Source organism: Pholcus phalangioides, unplaced genomic scaffold (assembly GCF_987345545.1).
Source record: "Pholcus phalangioides strain wild (caught in Gottingen) unplaced genomic scaffold, Ppha-v1.0 ptg000039l_1, whole genome shotgun sequence".
NCBI classification, from domain to species: domain Eukaryota; kingdom Metazoa; phylum Arthropoda; class Arachnida; order Araneae; family Pholcidae; genus Pholcus; species Pholcus phalangioides.
Genome location: NW_028301625.1, coordinates 9,447,971 through 9,469,957, shown reverse-complemented (window position 1 = coordinate 9,469,957; position 21,987 = coordinate 9,447,971). Strand labels below are relative to the sequence as shown.

Here is a 21,987-nt window from a genome sequence, read left to right as displayed (position 1 = left end):
GTTTGAAAGTATCGATACACGTAAATGCCCATGCTGTAATAATTCCTTCATAAAAATGGAAGAAATCGGGGTCCATACGGGATATCACCAATTGTTGATAATAAAAATTGCCAATTTCAAGTAAAAAGCCCAATTGCAGCCAAAAAAGTTGTCAACAGTAAGGTTGGCAATTACAGTCAACAAAATTATAAAAGATAAGTTAAGTGGCCAATTACAACCAAAAAAAAATTGTCAAATGTAAGTAAGGTTGTCAATTACAGCCATAAAAATGATCGAAGGTGTTAATTTATGAGTAATGAAAATAATCTCAATTCTTGATTACAGAAATTCAAGTACACTTCATTGAAAATAAGGGAAAAAACGGGACATTCTATGAAAAACGACCAAGATTACGGGAATGTCTCGTATAATACTGGTTACATGGTCACCCTATGGGCACAAGTTTCTGGCTCGTGAGTGGCAGAATTACCGCATATCTGGTCCACAAACTCAGAAGGATATGCATCCTTGTCCATCATGATATATTGAATCTATTGCATAGTAACATCAATTTATACTCTTCTCGTGTATGAGCTCCTTTTCTTAATATAGTGCAAGTCCGTTATAACGACAGTTCACAATCAGAGGAAAAAATGTCGTTGCAACGGGCTTTGGTTATAAACGAATTTTAAAGTTTTAGAGAAATAATGGGGAAACATAAATGAAGAAAAAAATTAGATAAATACCTTTCTTTTTTCCCTTTTATTTTAAAATACTTTTGCTGAAATATGCATCTAGATTCCAGAGTTTGCTACTTATGCATATATACATTGTTCATTGTGTAACAAAATTTCGCACTTAGTAAAATGCAGCAGTTTTTGCAACTGGAGTATTCGTTGCACTATAAAAGTGTCAAAAAACATTTAAGGCAGAGAAAATGATTAAGAACTGTTTGCCTTGTGTCCAATATTGGAAGATTCCAAGAAGGGGGGATTTTTCAAGGGAAATAACAACGATATCAAAACCAAAGGTCATCTACCACCTGTCCGACCACAACACCTACAGATAAAAGTAGGTCTTTCTCCATTTTTCACCTCCTATATAAATACAGTAACAAGAAGATAATATACAGAATGTGGTCTTCTTATCTATAACGAACTACTAACATGACCGTATCTAACACTATGAATAGGGTGAAAAGATTTAAAAAAATACCAGTCTGTCCAGTCCATTCCATGATTGATTCTTAAAAAAAGGGGAAGACAAAACATGCTTTATGAAAATTTTCGTTGTTTTTATAGCGAATGTGTTAGGATTTTCATTCATTAATAACTCACTTTATTAAAATAAAGTGAAACTTATTAAAGTAAAAAACTTAAAATAACTAATTATTTTTGTATCTTTAGCGTTATCTCTTTGACAATCGCTTGTTAATTGCTCGTAATAGCGAGATTTTCACTATAAGCCGTACGCATTATATCGGGCTTTATGTTCATTTTTATCGAAATCAAAAGTTGATTGGCCCGTGCCTGCCTTTTTTTAACGTAAATAATCGATTCTCCATATACACTTCGGCATATACAGAAATAATTGCATGCAGTATAATTTTTCGATAAATTTCCCTCCCAATTGTAAGCGACGCATGCAAAATCACTCTTTCCGCAAATTCTCAATGATTTTTTTTAATTTTTTTATATATATTTATTAAAACGTAAGAATATTTATGAAACTTTTCTTAACTTTCAAATTTAATTAAAATTTGTTTCGAAAGTTCCTGTTGGGCTAAAAACAGAAAAAAAAGTTTATTCAAGAAATCATATGCAATTAATGTGTTTGCTCTTTTGAAAGCACTTTAGACCCCCCTTGAGTTAAATGGTTGAAGAAACTCAAAATAAGATATAAACTCATAATGACGTTGAGAAATATTCTTTCTCGAGACTAAAGTGCTCAAAACGTAAACTTTTAGTATGAAACTATCATTAAAGAAGTGTTAATATGATTTTTGGACGTCATCCTATACATATTTTGTGGTGGCAACAACTTAATTTCAAATATTATACACTGAATTTCGACTTCAAAGGCAGAAACAAAATTTTGTTATTTTTTGTATTAAACTGCCAGTATAAACTGGAATAAGCAGAACTTTGTAAAACTACGAAACGTGGATTACACAAGATGTAAGGAATTTCAATTGCGATATTGTAAAGAAAGCACTGGAAGATAATATGAGCTTAAAATCAGCAAAACGAAATCTGTGTGTTGGAATAAAAGAAATTTTTGCACTAAAAAGGGAAGATGGAATCATAACAAAAGATGGAAATGAAATTATTATCATTATTGAGAAATTTTAGAATACTTTGTACAAACTTGTAGAAAAAGGAATCGGAAAGAGGAAGAGGAAAGGGAGCAAGAAGGAAAGAAAATGGAGCAGAATTTGAACAAATAGCACCTGTGCTGAAAGAAGAAGTCTACAAGGCTATAAGATGTATGAAAAAAGGCAAATGCCCAGGTGAAGATGGGATTTCAATAGACACTGTTAAGGAAGCAGAAGAATTTGCCAGTATGTTAGCTGCTTTGTTCACAAATTGTCTCACAAAATCGGATGAGCCAAGAGATTGGAATAACGCAATGGTGGATCTTTTTATTACATAACAAATTCTTGTAGATCAGAAAAAAAAGATGCGAAAGTGTTTTTCAAGATAAAACGCGTGCGCCTCAACACGAATTTTTTCAGAAACATGAAGCTTAAATTTGTATTTCACACAGGAGTAAGGAAAAACTTTGATGCACAATATATTATAGCAATGCTTTAAAAATGTGGGGAAAAAAAACGTGCTTATATATAGCCGAGTTCCTGTATTTGTGCTTTTTGAATTCCAGAAGAGTGAAGATCTTTTTTTTTTGTAAACGTCACGCGTAGTTTCGTGCAAATCTACTCTAAACTCGACAGTAAATTCTAGCAAACAACTAAACCATCAATCCAATACTAACCATTTCAAGTATATAATTTCACGCTAAAAATAAAAAGTACTGATGGATACATCACTTTGTGAATTCGCAATAATGTATTTACAAAGGTATACTTGTTTTAAGATGTTGCGCTAAACCTATTAACAGAGTTTACTTTAAAAAAAATGAGATTTTTTCCGTTATAAAGCGTCTAGACACGCTTTTCCGGGATTCAGTCATCAATAACTTTTATGAGTACATTTGTTTCTTATGTAGGAAGTTCTGGATATTTTTACTGCCTAGATATCAATTTGAGCCACTTTGTCAGTGTGCAGCGTATGTGATAGCTTTGAATTTATAAAGGCTATGTTATTTCTCTAAACTTCAATATATCGTCGACCGGGACAACTCAGCCAAACGTGGGGCAACTTTCCAAGTTTTTTAAAAAAAGATGATGTTTTGCACCCTTCCGAGTTCTTGAACCAACCAACAGAGGTACCAATATATTCATTGAACTGAGAAGACATTAAATGATAGCGTTTTTACGCGTTTTCAGACTCACCAGTTGTTTACAGGTCTTTATCGTTGTTTTGGTGTTTTTGCCTTCCCTTGTAGAACATAATTTTTTGATAGCTACAAAAGGATCTCGCCCTAACCATTCATTCAAAAATAAGTACAAACTACTTATTTTGCTTGATATAGAATATAATCCTCTTTCAAAATTCACTTATAGATGTAAGTTTTATATTATATTTGAGTTCAATGATATAACTTAGCAATGTTGTACCAAGAAGCTTGGTGAAAATGGGGCAACTTTTTGCCAGCCGCCATTTTCTCAAATTCTTGCATACTTTTTTCCAAATCGTGCACTTATTGTGTTTTTTAGAGATCGTTCAGATGCCAAGACGCATTAAAACAATATTGGGAGGCCACAACTATGAAAATTATGATGATACTACACTGCAACCAGAGTTCACAAAAGAGAAGAGACGTAGAATTGATGCTGCACCGGGAGAAGTCGTTGGCAAATGGCACTCGATAAGAAGGACCAATCCGTTCCGAGTGCTTCTACAACGAATCAGATTGGGGCAACTCGTACAAGGAAGAATAATCAGAGGAATGACCATCACAGTAGTTATTAATCTCATTGTGCGTTTTCGTTTCCCACGTTTCCCCTCGATGTGACAGCGAGAGAGAGAGCACGCATTTTCCGAGCTCCTAGGATTGCCACACATAGCAAACATGATGCTGTACTAGACAGCTTAGCCTAATAGCTACATACCCGTACTCAGTCGGGTAACAATGTAACTTATAAAAGTGCTAATAAGAAATACTCTAAAAATTCGATGATGTCAAACCTCGTTAAAACGCAACCTGCCTGCTTCGTGCACGGAGAAGTTCTCGTCCAGGGGAATGACGACTGGGCCAAGCTAACAGAAGCCTTCAGCAATAAGAAGGCCGACGCTGCCGCTCAAGCCAGCGCCACGTTCAGCTACCTCAGCCGAACCACTCGACACTACAATCTCTGGTGCCAAAGCTGTTACGGAGCCGACATCCCCTCCGACGAGAAGTTGGCATGCGAGAAGGACAAAATGCTACAAAAGATGTTTGAACTCTTCCGGAAGATCCAGAAACAGCCAGAAGGAGCCAACGTCCTGCAGCTCAGGTTGTTACTAAGACAGTATGCTAGGAAGCTTATGTCCAGCACTGCAACCTGCTATTTTAGCAAGCAGGTCAACTTAGCGAAAGGCGAGAGCTGCTCCCAAAAGATAACCAAAGCGATGCAGGACTTGGGCAAATACTGGATAAAGGTTCCGGATTTCCTGAGAGAACACGACACCACCAACAAGCCCGCTCCCAAGGAGCAGCCCCGGCAAGTGAAACAACCTGAACCACGAACGTGGGCCCAAGCTGTGGAACAACCACGAAAAAATGCCACTCCCGAAAAATTACCGGAAAAACAGCAGAAAAAACAGGATAAAGCCGTTCCCGAGAAAGGCGAAAAGGCCCCAGCACGGGACATAGACAAACAGTCAGCTACACCAACTTCTGATTCGACGGCTGCACCGGTTCAAATGGACCAATCGCACGCCACTAGCAGCGACGAAGCTCCGCCCATAACGATCGGCGAGCCAGACGGCCACAACCAGCCGTCACTTGAACGTCCACAAGGAGCGAAATACTCGCTGGTGATCCGGTGTAACCGACGATGGCGTTCGGTGGCCAAGAAAATACAAGAACTGTGTCACGACGCGTGTGAAGTGAAATTTACGCGCGGTGATTATAGAATCACTTTCACCCTCACCTCGGATCGAGACAAGATCATTGAGTTTCTCACTGATGAGAAAATTCAAATACTAAGGCAGTCTGGCCCTGACGCCGAAACGTTTAGCGTGATCCTACGCGGACTCGACTCAGCCATACCCGCTGAAGACATTCAACAAGAGCTTGTTGAAAATGGATTTGAACCGATCCGAGTAACCCACATGCGATCCCGAAGGCGACGGTTACGGTCTAAGATTCTTCCACTATGGAAAGTTGACCTGCCAAGCGTCGACAAGTCCAGAAAGATTTTTGGACTTGAGCAACTGCTACTCGTTGCAATAACGGTCGAAAGACATCGCCGGAACCCAAATCGCAAAACTTTAAGTATTTGCTTCCGCTGCCAAAAATGGGGTCACCGAGGTGATAAATGTGATCTCCCCAAAAATGCCGGTTTTGTGCGGACTTCACGATGTTAAACAGTGCATCAGGAAACGCGGAATTGATCCCCCTGTGTGCAGTAATTGTGGGGAAGGGCACCCAAGTGTCTTCCGCGGTTGTTCGGTGTACAAGTCTGAACTCGCGAACTCTCGAAAAAACCGAGAAATGGAAGATAATACCCAAGAAACAGCGGTGACCATATCACCTGCAATTTTTAGAAAATCCGGGAAAAACTTTAATTTTGCGAAAAATATCCCAAAAAAGGTCTGGAAACAGTTTCAGGACCACAAGAGACTGAAAACCCAAAAAATTGCGGACAGCCCGAACTTGGACAGTACCAACGCGGCAGCTAATGTCGTAGCAGGCGAAGTCCAAATCTACGGACTTCGGCAAACAAACCAAGCATCAAGACAACTTGGCAGGTCAAGGCGAGAAGCAGCCGACCCAGCCCCGGCCCGGTAACGAAGGAACTGGGCAGAGCAGCTCCCCGAACCCAACCGATGGAGGTGCCGGCGTCGCAAGTGCCACTGCCATCGAGTATGATGGAAGCAGCGATCTACGCGAGTTCAGTTTCACGACGCAAGAAAGCACGTCGTCATCGTAGACTTCTTCGGACTCTGAATCCGCGGTTAGCCTGAATTCTACATACACATGTTCGAGTTCGCAAAGTCTTGCATGCATGATATCGTCCAGCAAAGCTCAAAAAAAGATAAGAGAGCAATACTCCATCGATTTCTGAAGGAGGCTGGAAATATACTCGTGAAGTAACAAACGAGAACTCTAGGAGCAGCGACCAGCTCCATTAAATTAGCAAACAACAGAGTTTCTTTTTCTTCATTTCCTTTACCCATCTTTTCAAAAATATTTTCTTAAAAAATCCATAAAAAACAAAAAAAATCTGTGATTTCTGATAGAAATATCAGGAATGACTTTAAAAATTTTATATAAAAATCTTCTTCATCTATCCACTACGATCTTTTTTAAAATTACTAATTATATTCTTCTTTTTCTTCGCCTTCTAACTAATTTTGAATTAATAAATTGTATCTTGTGTATCTTTTTTCAGCCAATCCCTGACCAGCAACTCAGTCGACCAATGAGGTTGAATCACGGCGAATCCAAGATGGCGCCGCTGAAGCAGTTCACTTTTCCTGCCGAAAATATTAATAAGTAATATTACTAACAAGTTCAGAAGGACATGTTGAGTTTTTCCTGGTTCTGAAACAACACGCACTTCACAAATACACACACATTGCTCTCTTGCCTTTCACTTCATAACGGTCCTAAGCGGGCCTGTAATGAGGGCAGCTAGTGTTTAAGAAAACAGGCACTGCTATAAATCCCCACGTTCGTTCGTTCATTGTGCGTTTTCTTTACATGGCACATCTGAATCAGAAAGAATCCGAGCAAAATGCAGAACATACTGAAGATATTGGACAGGAATTAGTCGCTCTTGCTCTTCTCGCTTCTTCCCTGTGAAGATGGATATAATTCAGCCGTATTCGAACATGATGAAAAGATGAATGTCAACGTGGTCACGAAGAGACTGATGGTATGATTCTTAAACAGCTTAGAATGTTCGTTGTGATAAGTTCTTGGCGAAAAAAAGTGTCAAGCATTTTATTGATAAACTCACTCAATTCTATGGAGACGGGGAGTTCGAGTTGCCATATCTTTGTACGACTAACACAGAGGAATTTTTTTTTTATTCCCAAACATACCTGATGGAGATTAACTTAATGTACAAGACATAATGTACATAATGCCATGTACGTTATGGATAAAATTCAAGGATAACATTATTAAACGCTGTGTCCTAAAAATATTCAAACATCGTTTTTTACGTTGCAATGTAAAATGAGCAATGCTTTATAATGTTGTTAATGGGGAAAGTGAGTGACAGTCCTCAAAGTGGAATAAGTGGTTCTCTAAGGGCGGTATTCACCGACATGGTTTAAGATATAGTCACAATTTTTTGATAAGAGATCGATACGGATTGGTTAAATTCAGGGTTTTAACCAATCTATGTTGATCTCTTATCCAAAAATTGTAACTACAGGTTTAAACCATGTCGGTGAATACGGTCCTAAGTGTTCCTAATGTGAAAGTCCCAACGGGCTGCAAAAACAGTTTTTTTTTTGCGATTTATTTTTTGGCACTATAAGTGTGAACACTGTCTTACACTTTTACCCTTCAATTGACTTTCCTCGCAATGAAAACCGCGGCAAATTCACTTTTACGGACAAAAATGTCAAAGTTTTCTTTGAACTTTTAGGTTTGTAAATTTTAAACCCTCCGATTTTAATGTTTTGAATAATTCTGTGTACCTTGCTTTATACAATAAAGAGTTAATACTAATGTGTAAGGTGTTTTCATGGTTTAAAAATTTCCGATGATTTCCAGGTTTTAACACAGTTAGCAATCTTGCCAAGTTTCCAGGGTAATTTTCCCTACGCGGTTTTTTTTATTTTTTTAACGTGTAAATGTTTACTTAAGTTGTCATGTTTCCGCAGATTATGAAACTATAGATCAAGACTTATAGTTTTGACGATTTTGCAGACTTTTCATGTTTTTTGCAGACTTTATGTTATCGGGTGACAAAGCAGTGAAACAAAAAAAAAAAAAGACAAAGTTGTTCCGGTTGACGATATGTTAAATTAGTGTATAGTAAACCAAGTTTGTGGGTTGATCTCTCATGGCCATAATGGACCGAGGTATGTTTTACTGAAGTTGAAGCTTCTTTAGGCTTAGAAATGGGTCCATATATATATAGTTATTTCAGCGAAAAATGATTTTGTCAATTTAATTTCATCGTCAAGATCACCCTAACTATTCTAGTGTAAAGAAAATTATAATGATTATTATATATAAAATTTTATCCTCTTGAAGCTTGGCTATCCATTTTTGTAATAAATATGCTTGAAAGTCACAAAATTAAACGCATCTTGGTATTATATATATGTGTGTCCGTAGAAACTTTAAAAATTCATAAAAACCGGAAAAATTACCTAAATAAAAAACGGTCTACAGGGTTAGCATCGAATTAATGAATGAACGCCAGAACTTTGCCACTGGACTTATCCCGTTGCCGAGATCTCTTCCAGCCCAGCTTCGTGGCAGAGTAGGAGCTCACGGCAATTTTTTTTAAGACAGGGAAAAAAAATTCAAAAAACAGCTAATAGGGGGCGCTGGTACGAGCGACTTCGGTGGAAATGTGCAAATGAGACGGTTATAAGAATTTGCGCTCCTAATCTACAACAAGTTCACCGTTCTAAACCGTGTATGTGAACAGGGATGCTGAGTGTGAGGGGTGGAGCTTTGCTGGTGAAGTATTATGTGAACCATATATATATATATATATATATGAATTAGCGACCATTCCGCTTGTGTAAATTCCGAGTTCAGAAGAATACGGGAAAGGGCCTTTAACAACGACAGGCCTCATAAAGATTGTTTAGCGGTTTGAGGGAACTGGAACGCTGAAGGACCTTGTAACAGAGAGCCGGACGACCATGTTTAAGGAAGGCACGTTTGTCGCGTGTTGTAACCGAAATGGAAGAGTTAGCGTGCGAATCAGCTGCAGGCAACAGCAGTGCTCGTGAAGCTGCCAGACGCTTGGGCTTACCACACATTCGATACGCAATATTCTTCATGGAATCATATATATATACACACATGCATTTTCAACTAAAAATCTATCCCTATTTTTTTTGGGATCATTCCCGGTCAATGAAAATCTGTTTCTCCATTCATACGCCCATACACAAGCGTCGTAATTAGTAGGATACATGAAAAAATAACTAGGATTTACCACATTCTTTTTAAAAGCTCTTTATAAGCTCTCTTAAAATAACTAGGATTTACCACATTCTTTTTAAAAGCTCTTTATAAGCTCTCTTAAAATAACTAGGATTTACCACATTCTTTTTAAAAGCTCTTTATAAGCTCTCTTAAAATAACTAGGATTTACCACATTCTTTCTAAAAGCTCTTTTGCGACACCCTGTATAATAAAACTATGCATCTCCACGGCACTTATAACGCGGGAGACAAATCGTCACGAGTGTTTGGCCCATCTTGCAAGTGATCGTTACAACGTAGTGATCATAAAAAACGACAGAAAAAAAGAATGTTTAGGTAACAAAATAGGCAGAATTCGGGTGATAACAGTGTAACAAATGAGGTTTCTTGGGGCGGCACGTAATTCCTTCTTCAGAACGTGCATGATTTCTTGCAACAGCTATCTCGAACAGAAAGGTTGGTTTGTGTATGCTTTTCCATCACATACACACTCTACTTTCTCTCTCTCTCTCACTCTTACACCAAACAAAAAAAAAGTCGCACAAGACCAACGTTATACGGAAGAAAAATAAACTTTGGAAGCTACAAATGTTACACAAATTCTTTTCTAACGTGTTGTGATTTCTTTGAAAGCTACTTTGATTCGTTCAAGAAAAGATAAGAGAAAATGTCTTCTGGCGATCTTTACCACGTCGTTTATTTTTATTGGTTTTTCCAGCAGTGAACAACACATCAGTAAAAAGCTAATTCTTATTTATTACTTTTCAGCGAACCGTTAACCACTGCACTACTTATTATTATTTTTTGTTTGATAAGTCATACCTGTTAAAAGTTGAACATATTATGTGATAACGATGGAGTAATTACTACAATTAATTTTCTTTGTTCACTACAAGTGATATCTTTTCAGTAAAGTGATTCGAACTATGTATGTCTGGGGAATTTACTTTATTTTCTATATCCACAATACAACTGTCTGGGAAAATTTCGAAATACATGAATGAAAGAAACCGATGCATAGTGTCATTAAATGTGTGTATAATGCAGATTATGTGTACCAGAATAATCCTACAAAAATAAATACATCATTAAATAGTACTATTTTAACATCAACACGAAAAAATAATGGGGGAATATACGCATATTTTTATGGGCATCTTTTTATCAGCCACCTCGTTGGGCATTTTGCCTGTTGTGGCGTTGTATTTGTATTTGTATTTATTTCAAATGCATGTGCAAAAATGAGAGAAAATAGAGATCAAGGACACATACGCACGGTCTACATTTTACTTGTTGATTGATTTTTAAGAGCGAAGTTAATAATCTCTAGCTGCTGATTAACGCTTGGTCCTAGAAGAAAGCTTTCAAGCCTCGTCGTACTGATTGTGTGCTATTTGAGTCATGGGCGGAGATACGGGGAGGGGCAATGCTCCCCAGCGTCAAAGGTGGAGTCGATTGATCTAATGTATAGATGCATATATTCATTGACATCATCATCATCGTGCCTCATAGCAATAATGACCGTGTCGTCCCCCCCCCCCCAGACTTCCAAGCCTATTACCGCCCATGATTTGAGTTAAAGCCGGTTGAAATGGATATTAAAACGTTGACTAAAACGATACGTGCATATTTAATGCTTCAAAAAATGCGGGAAAATATTACTTTTTTATTTCCACCAAGAAAGAATGTTTATAGCATGTCAGAGGTTCATGTTTTAGTATTATAGACCTGTAATCTCACAGGCATCTGGACTTCTGTGAAGACGAAGCTGTAATGGCTACTACGAAAAAAGGGGGAAATTAGAATGGTTTGTGTCATAGACACGGCCGCAAGTTTTGACGTGAATGTATTCTTTGTGCTTACCTTTCCTTGGTAGGTATTGACACGACGAAATTAATATCATCGGATTTGTCTTTCAAATAGCTGACAGGCGATACTGATGTTGTCTATTTGCTTTGCGAACTCCTCAAGATAAGGAGAAAAACAATTTAGTTATAAATGCGGACTGCGTGTCTGATACCCAGACTGGAAGACCTATTAAAATCCGTGGGGGTACCTTCGGTTTTTGTCTTTGCAATATCTAACAGACGGTACCATTTTCTTTCATTTGCTTTGAAAACCTCCCGAGATATAGCGTAAAAAAATTGCCGCGTGTCTGGTGCCAAGACGACAAAAGATATTAAAATCAAAAGAACTTCGTTAGATTTGTCCTAAAAATGTCAGTCAGACGACATCATTGGCTGTTATTTGCGTTGGAAATCTATCGAGATATACGTAAAACAATTTCGTTACAAAAGCAGACCACGAGCCTGGTGCCCAGACCGGAAGAGGTATTAAAACCTCTTCCGGTCTGAAAGGTATGTCACTGAATTTTTGTGTTAAGGAGATCTTAACCCGCAGGCATAAAAAATACTGATATATTTTGACTACTTCCTGAGACATGGGCTTGTTTAAAGGATTCCGTTAAGCATTCTTTGCGAATGCACCCAGTGTGTCTGTCGGCAGATGATTTAAAAGACGTCTTTTAATTTACGTCAAAATAGATCACCTTTGCAAAGAAAATATCGAGTTATTTATTCTAGTTATAATCAGATATGTGGTTTTTACTCATATAAATTAGTTTTAGTTCATCTGATATTGACTAGTTCAACGTGATGGTTGAAATAAAGTAAAAACCATTGGATTATCATGTCAGCTGTTGCTGACTCTGGCGTTGTTAGCAGAAGAAATACTAATTTTCTAAAGCCATGAAAGCCCTGGAGCATCGGATGTGAAAGTATACAAGATCTAATGACAGGTTGTTTTCGTATGAGAATTGAATACTACAAGTGCAAAATCATTCGTGTTTTCCTTGGTACAAAATTTCGAAACCCTTCGGAGTTGAACAATTTTTCAGATTAGAGATTCTTCATAAAAGCTTCTGGATAAGAAGAGAGCTGTTGTTCATCAGCATCAAATATTTTTTGAAAATGATTTTTGCCGAGATCAAATTTAGAATATTTTGTTTACTTGTTTGGTAATTGTTAACGGGAAATATCTAAATCTTCAACTTTGCTTACTACTTTCTACAAACTGGAATGATTGAATTGGTAATTGGAAGGATGGAAAAATGAGTGATTATTCAAAGAATTCGCATAATCGCCAAACTAACACACAACTAACTTGAAGAAAAAAAATCTCCGTAGGCAATGGTATGAAGTTGCTGCTGGTATTTGTGGTCATAGTACGATTTTCCACCGAATGCGTTGTACTGGAAGTGTACATGTGAGCCTGACAGTGACTGCGAAGTCCCCAAACTTTTTGGATACTACTACGTTATATGCAAAATAACAGCTATACTACCACAACATTTTTTTCTACACCATTTATGCATAACCCGTGAGCCAAATGTGGCCCTCAGAGCCATCCACTATCCACTGTGGCCTGTGACTCCTGGCCAAATTTTGTAAAAATGAACTAAGCGGAGCATTTACAAACCACTCATTAGGTAGTAAATTGCCATGGCGATGGATCGGAGCTATGTTCAGTTTGAAAGAAAGAAAGACCACTTAAGTGACCCGCGGTACAGTTCCACATCACTTGAGTGGCCCGCGGCATATCTCCCGGATGACTTATCCAGTCATCTAGCTATGACGGAATATCACGTCATGACTATTTTTGGCACAATTTAGAAAAATTAATCATTGATTTACTTCACTCATAAATTTTTTGATAACTTTGAAAACAGGAAAATTATTATGTGAACACACTCTTTTGTAGCTCTTCTCTGCAACCTTTCAACCACAAGCCTATATCCCTCTCTAGGTATGGTCTCCCAAACCTTACAACAAGCATCTTCAACCTGCTGCTCGTGAGCACCACGGTGCTCTCTGATGCACGCAGAGTGCTCGATGTTCGTGTCCAATTTCGTGCTCGCAAGCACGATCAACGTTCCGATTGAACACCTTGAACGAATTGCATTCAAGGACTGAAATCATCCTGATTTCATGCATTCGCATGTCAAACTTGGGGTGCTCTTGTGTTCATGATCGGTACAGGTAGTGCTCGCGACTAGGAAAAGGTTGAAGACCTCTAATTTAAGGCATACTCCAGTGCAGGACGAAGTAACGAATATAAAGAAATATAAAGATATTTCAACATATATGCGTGCTAAAACTGCGATATAACTATTTTTTTCAGTTAATATATTCTATTGTATGAAATTTTCACTCATATATAATGTAAATATATGTACTAACAAAGTGCAATATTTGCTAAGATATTTGAATTCCCCCTTAACAAAAGCAAGAATGTACCACTGTAAATGTATATTGCGGTTGTCTAAGAATTTATGAGGAGAACGCAAGTCTCACACAAAACGTGAATTCTCGCTTCCCTATGTAAATGTTATAATAGGGGATAGGGTACATATATATCCCTGGATCATTTAAGTGGCATACGGCACACCTGCAGATCAATTAAGAGTCCCGCGGCACATTCCCAGATCTCTTTAGTAAAACGAGATAAAACTATTGCAAAAACACACTCACTTGATGAAGATGACAAAACCACTGGGAACATCAACATGACTGCAAATATGTTTTTCAAGTTCCCCATTTGGCAGTTGTGGTGGTTCCGTGTCTCTCGACACCTAAACAAAATTTAAAAATAAAACATTAGGGAAAATATCAATTTTACTGAAGAAAGAAAATAATTATGTATATTTAATAATATATATTTCACATATTTATATACACTGCTGGCCACCGTAAATGCAACACCCTGAAGGAAGCATGCAAATAATATGAAATTTACAACATGCATTAGCGGAGGTGAGATATGCAAATGATTAGAATTTCAGCGCAGTCGCACATCACGCGTGCCTGTGGCGCCACTTCAAAGCGCTATTTAAGGCTTGGAGATATCGCGATTTGAAGTACGGCAATTGTGTTTTTGTTGTGGTTTTTTTTAAAAAAACGATCAATTATGCCTCGTAGAAAACAGCGATCATCTTTTGATCAAGTATCCGAGTTCGACAGAGGAAGGATAGTGGCCTACCGAGATTGTGGATTATCTTTCAGGGAAATCGGTAGTCGTGTTGGACGAAACCAAACAACTGTAATGCGGATATGTGATCGTTGGATGCAGGAGGGTACGACGGACCGACGTGTTCGATCGCATCCACCTCAGTGCACCACTTCACGTGATGACAGGCGTATTGTGCGTATGGCAGTGACGGATCGCTCAGCCACATCACGAACCATAGCACAGCACATTCAGTCTGTACCGCATCATCCAGTGTCTGCGCGTACCATTCGACGCCGTTTACAGCAGAGTGGTCTGTCCGCAAGACGTCCATTGCTTCGTCTACCCTTGACGCAGAACCACAGACGTCTCCACCGCCAATGGTGCGATGAAACAAGGATGTGAACGGCACAATGAAATGAAATTGTCTTTACTGACGAGTCACGCTTCTGCCTGCAACACCACGATGGTCGGATTCGAGTCTGGAGACACCGTGGAGAGAGGATGCTGAACAGCTGCGTTATGCACCGCCACACTGGTCCTGCACCGGGTATTATGGTATGGGGCGGTATTGGATATCACTCTCGCACTCCTCTAGTACGCATTGTCGGTACTTTAAAAAGCCAGCGCTACATCTCCGAGGTGTTGGAGCCAGTTGTCCTTCCTTACCTTCAGGGCTTGCCCACAGCCATATTTCAACAGGATAATGCGCGACTACACGTGGCACGCATTGTCCAAAGGTTCTTCGTCAATCGCCAGATTGAATTGCTTCCCTGGCCAGCTCGCTCTCCGGATCTTTCGCCGATAGAAAACATGTGGTCCATGGTTGCTCAACGATTGACCCAGATTACATCCCCAGCTGCCACACCAGATCAACTTTGGCAACGCGTGGAAGCTGCTTGGTCTGCTGTACCCCAAGAACACATCCAAAGTCTCTTTGAATCAATGCCGAGGCGTGTGGCAGCGGTGATCTCCAACAATGGCGGCTACTCTGGCTACTGATTTTGGCAGGAACCACACTTCACAGAAGTCTATAAATTTAATCATTTGATGCTTGGTCAACATGTTATCTACAAAATAAATATTGTTGCGATATCTCTTGTCTTTCTTGGTGCTGCAATTTGGGTGGCCAGCAGTGTATATTACCTCATTTTTCTTCGCAGAATATTATGCTTTTTCATCTACATTATACAGAGTGTCCTAAAAGTGCTAATGCGGCCTTTATTTCATCAACCGTCTTTCGCAGAGGTATGATTCCGATTAAAAAATATTCAAAAGGCATTCAAAAATTATCCTGTACCAGATTAGAGAGTGAAAATACAGTGTGTCACAAAATAAAAAAAAAATCTAATTTTTACACAGTCCCCTTGTCCTCTAACTTTCAATAAGAAAGTTGTTGCTCTGTATCTCCTGGATCCAACAGAAAATGTTTCTTGCTTCTAAGTGCAATATTTGCTAAGATATTTGAATTCAAAAAATCTGAGAAAAGTTATGAAAGAAAGCAAAAACTAACGGACAACACTCCTTTCTCTCATTTATGCCGTCCTTCCAACTTTCCTCAGGTTTTTGAATTCAAATATCTTAGCGAACGTTGCACTTAGGAACTTGAAATTATTTTTTTGACATTATGAGAGACAGGTCAACAAATTTCTAATTGGAAGTTAGAGGACAGGGGAACCTTATAAAAAATTGGGTTTTTTTTTGTTTTGTTACGCACTGTATTTTCACTCTCAAAACTAGTAGAGGGTAATTTTTTAACGCCTTTTGAACATTTTTTATATTGAAACCATACCTCTACGAAGGATGGTTGATGAGCACTTACAGGACACCCTGTATACTCTCCGTATTCATCTAATATATGATCGGATTACAAACATTTTCAGAGTATACGAGTGAAAAAAAAAAACAATTCATTGGTGATAACGAAAATTTTAATCAAAATCAAGACTAATTTCAACTGTAAATTAAAAATAATTAATACGTGGCCAAAGGTTTGAAAATTTTAATACGTGAGCCATCTGAGAAATTAAGAAAATTGAAATCGTTGCTGCGTGACTTCATTGATTTCTTTAAAAAAAGAAAGATACTTTTGCCAGAAAAAATATAAAATTCAAAGCTTTCACATCTTATGTTTCATCTTTTCATTATTTTTTTTCAACCAACTAATCCAATTAATGAATTTAGTGAAAAAGGAAGCAGATAACTTTTTTTATCTTTAAAAAAAAAACACTATAAAAAACGTTTTATGTTTATGCGATGACTATCTTTTTAAATTATATTTAATACGTAAAAGCAACAAAAAATCATTTCAAGTTTATTTTAGAAAGAACACGGGGTAAATCATAAAAAAATTGATCAAGTTCATAAAAACCGTATCACAAAAGGTATATAAAATTTACAAGTATCGGAAATTGAAACAGTTTTGTGTAAAAAAAACGAAGCACCGTGAAGAAAGCGACTGTTTTTATTGAAATTAAATATGCGAAAGCTCATACACAGATAATTAAATGATTAAAAATTAAAAGCCGTAGGACCCATCAAATAGATAGCAATTGCACATTCAATGTTCGAGTCAGTGATTGGTGAACCCGCCCTCTCCCCACTGGTTGCGATGTTTGCCTGTACACGTCGATGTGAGGAGCGATAAAGTTACCTAATTTCATCTTGCGATGCATTTTGCCAGGCATTCATCAATTGTTGCTCTAGATTTTCACGTTTCGGGGTGCCCACCATGGCAGCCTACCATGCCCCATACATGCTTGATTGCAGAAAGGTCCGGTAACCTTGCTGGCCAAGGATGAGTACCAACAGCACGGAGGCAGTCCAGAGATACGTGAGCCGTATTTGGACTGGAATTATCTTGTTGGAAAATTGCCCCGGGTTCGCGTGCTATTAAGGGTAACGTGACCGACCGCAGGTTGCCATCAACATATCGTTAAACTGTTAAAGGTGACCTGCTGTCGTAAGAGATATCACCTCACACCATCACACCAGGGGTAATAGCTGTATGCCTGTGTAAAACAAAGACTGATTGGGATCGCTGGCCCCAACCCTTCCACACACGTGTCCGATGGTTATCGGCTCCGAGACTGAACCGAGATTCATTGCTGAACACTATGTGATGCCAGTCTACTGGCAGCCATGATATTGCCGATATTGTGGGGTTAAGCGCAGACGTCTTAAAAGCCGCTGTGAGCGTAAACCGTCTCAGCCAAGCACCGTGAGACTGTAGAAGGTACCACGTGAGGTATGAAAGACGCTGCAGCACGTTGGATAACGGGCAACGATGTTGATAAGGAAGTTCGGGCCTGTCTCACAAGCGTCCGATCCTGCCTCACATTTGTGTACCTTGGCCTTAAAGAGCCTTCATTCCGGCGATGAGTTCCTTGCAGCAACCATTGCTGCCATCACTAGGTAGTAAATTGCCTATGGCGATAGACCTGAGTTGCGCTCGGTTAAAAAAAAACAAAAAAACCATTGCTGCCAGAAATGAACAGTCGTGTCCGTACGGTGCAAGTGGCGGTCTATTGCTCAGTATGACTAGCCAGCTTCACGCATCCCGACTATGCGACCACTTTTGAAGTCATAAATGGGCTATAATGTCTTCGACAACGTCGTAACGGCATTATTGGTTGTGTCTCCAGGGAACTGCATTGCCGGCAACGAGAAAAGATAAACCGTCCGCGATTGTTACCTGTTTTATACAATGCTAGTTTCACAGTAGAAACGCGAGCTATAACCGGAGTTACCATTCCTTGGCCTTGAAAATTTAGTCACTCGCATATTTCGTATAAGGAAATTTGCATGCAAAATTTCGAGATGATCGAATTATTTTTTAGGGGTGCTTCGTGTTTTTTGAAAAATAATACAGTTTATGTAATTGATATATCTGCAAATTTCGTCTAACCGTAGTTATTAATCACTCACTAGAGCTAATTAGACTGCATCTTACAATTCAGAGTCCGATTCCTATCAAACATGCTCCTATGACCACTCTCCGGAATTTGAACCAAGACCAGACAAACTACAGGTTGGTGGTCTAACTATTCTGCTGTAATACGTGACTTAAAAATAATTAAACGATGCCAATTTAGCTAGTTAAAATCACCTCAGTCGATATAATTTGTAGTATTTAAAGAGAGATTCATATAGAGTGAAACGAAGTGAAAACAATGATGGATATAAAATGCTATATTCGTAAGTGAATGAAGGAACGGTATTGGTATTATCCCTGAATATGCAGTGAAACCTCGCTACAACGATATTCGATATAGGGATAAATCCCTCCACAATGATATTTTTGAAAACATTTTGAAATCTATACAACGATATTTCATTATATATTTCGCAAAAAATTACTTTTAATATATTTTTAAATTCCTAACCAGTTTTTGTTCTTCTGAGGACATCTAATAACACATAAGTTATTTGCGCAGCGTGTCCTGAAAGTGATGAAGTTGCCATGAAGGTACTTTTTGAATAGTACACAGTGTAATCCAGTAAACTTCTTTACAAGGGCAAAACATCTGACTGAATTTCATTTAAAAAGTTAAGATGACTGATTTTATGGGTAGTTTTGCTGGATTCTGAAGATAGTCACACTTTTTACTACCATATTTTACTCGGAAGCTTCATTTCTTTTTCATCTAATTTTTTTTCAAAGCTCTCTATGGCCCCTAAACGCGCGACCTGTCATGCTCTCATTCCACTTGAGTCCTATGCTTGGCTACCATTCCAAGACCGCTAGGAGGCCATATGATTCCAGGTTAAGAACCATTGGATTAGGTACCGACTCAACAATTAGCATAACCTGGTTGAGCAGGTAATTGTAACTTATATTTATCGTTTTCACCCGCATTAACCGGCATACCAGGAAACAGCAAGGGAGACACGCATGCTGGGTATACCCGTATTTTCCGGCATGCCGGGGGATTCGAGTCACAAATCCTGGAAATTCTTCGATATCGGTATTGTAAAATTAACTGATGCATGTAAAGAATTTGAAGAATGCATACCGTGATCCTTGTTGAACCTTGCTTATCCTCCTGAGAATGAACAAGAATGAACAAGAACCCCCCCCCCCCCAACATTAACAAAGTTACTGTCACTCGAGTTTTAGGGCATACCGGCCAATGTAGGGGGAATACGGTACAGTGAAACCTCGTTGCACTCGTTATACTCGATATAACGCGATAATCCCTCTAAAACGATATTTTTTTTTCAACTCTTGTTTGCAAATGTATATACGCAAATGTTAAATTGCTGCCTCTCGATATAACGATAATCCCTCTACAACGATATTTTTTCTGGCTCCACAGAGTATCTTTATATCGAAGTTTCACTGTATTTCATAACTATTAACATTCAGGTCTAAATTTATTTTATTATTTATCGACCGGTTTATTTATCTCGTGTGAGGGACTTTAAATAATTCCGCGGTATCATAAAATGAACATTCCAAAATAATATTTATTACATATTTTTAAACATCAGATTGTGTCAAAATTATTTGAATGAATCGTTTCAACATGTGCTATCGATGTAAAAGTACGAATAATATTATTATTTCCAATCGATTAACGCCCGACGTTTTTGAATTTATTGATTCATATCGGAAAAGGAGCTCTCAAAGATTCATCGCACCTAATAATTTTTAACTGTGACTGCTTTTGACATTTCTTAGCGTAGAGGGAGTTATAAAAGTAATTTGTGGTTCTGTTCCTATTCCAAAAGACATATTTTTGATATATATTCGAGACTCGGGTCGTAAGTTATCGTTTATATAGCAGGAAATATATATCAAGAAGGAAAACGTTTCGAATCGAACCAAGCCGTTTTCTAAAATTATTCAACTTTTACAATTCGATTTGAACACAGAGATATTAAACCGGATATTACGTTTCTGTAGCTTGCTTAATGAAAGATCAAGTCGTTATTATTCTTTTGTGAGATTGATTGAATTCACATTATAAATTCCAAAAAATTAAATAAATGTACATGCATGCAACTTTCCTAAGAGTCAAATTTTGAAAAGAAAGTCAATTTTTTCAAATACAGTATTCCCCTACATTAGAAGTCATTCCAGGAAAAAGCGAAGGAGATCAGCATGTCAAGAATGTTCTACTTTCCAGCATACCAGGAATTTAAGTCACCGGAAACTCTTGAACAGGGGTTCACAACCTCAGGCCCCACGGGACGCCAAAGTCCATTCGGCCCACGAATGGTGTTCTGGTAGAGAACTAACTATCAATACATTACAACGTATCTATTGATACCAAGATAAATACTTGGACTGGCAATATTTCTGTCATAGCAATACGGGATATCAGGATTCATAGGTGGCATCGTAAATTATCGCCAAAAAACATTGTCAAAAGCGAGTAAAGTTGCCAATTATAAGCAAAAAAGTTGTGAAAGGCAAGTAATGTTTCCAATTATAAGTCAAAACTATACAAAAAACCAAGTCAAAAACAATATGTAATGTCAATATGTGTTTATATATGAAAGATGAAGTCGTTATATTATGCTTTTGTGATATTGATTGAATTCACATTACGTGTCAATGTGTCAAAGGTAAGTAAAATTGTGTGCCAACTATCGCTTAACAGTTGTTGGAAAATCGCTAATAACATGCAATTGCAATTCAAAATGGATTAAAATATATTGCCCCAAAAACAAAACTTTTCTTTAAAAAAATATGTTCAATGTGAAAACATGTAAAAAACATGTTTGACAAACATGTGACATGGGTGTATTTATAGCATATGAGTTGTCCAGTTGCAAAACTCGTTAAACACCACCCAGATTTTTTTTACAGAAAAAAATGTGAAAAATTGAAAAAGAAACCATTGTGGAGTGTATTTTTTGAGATGACTGCTTGAAATTTAAAATTTTGACGCCATAACATTAACATTTTAACAAGCGTCAGCTCAAAAAATACACTCTACAAAAATTTCTTTTTCACTTTCTGTAAAAAAATCTGGTTGGCGATTAACGAGTTTTGCAACTGCACGACTCATATGGTTATTATTTGTAATAATCATAAGTCATGAAAATAGTCTGATTCTTGATTTAAGTGAATAATAAAATTTCAAGTGAGTTCATTATATGGCCATGACTACATATAAAAGTTTCTGGAGCGCGAGTGGAAAAAATACCGCATATTTGGCGCTCTGACTGAAAAGTTGTGCACCCCCTATTCTTAAATATCTAAACTCAAATAAGGAATTGAATTGGCCGATTTGAACCTCGTCTATTCTCTGCATTTCAGAATCGTTTGTTTTACGAAATACGTTCAGATATCTCAAGGTTCAGGTTTCCATTGCTAACATAAATCTTGGTTTGTTGCAAATACAACTTGAAACAGAAGCAATTGCTTTTAGGAATAATTCCATGTTTTCTATAAATTGTATCGCAAAGAAAAAAAATATTTAAGAACTATATGTCGAGAGAAAGATACGCGCGACTTCTATTTTTAAGTTTAGTTTCAAATGAAACTTTCTTACTCCTGAAAACTAATCACCCATTAGCCTACTTGCAGTTCTTCCGAAGA

General features: G+C 37.8%; 1 protein-coding gene across 1 annotated transcript in view; it reads right to left on the bottom strand.

Annotated features, from left to right (window-relative positions):
* The window catches only part of LOC149065552 (uncharacterized), a 203,294-nt gene that overhangs the window by 118,736 nt on the left and 62,571 nt on the right, over positions 1-21,987 (bottom strand). The window contains exon 2 of the mRNA XM_089253897.1: positions 13,961-14,061. Coding sequence (XP_089110023.1) covers positions 13,961-14,027 — 67 coding nt within the window. The 5' untranslated portion in view covers positions 14,028-14,061. The remainder of the gene's footprint in view (positions 1-13,960; positions 14,062-21,987) is intronic.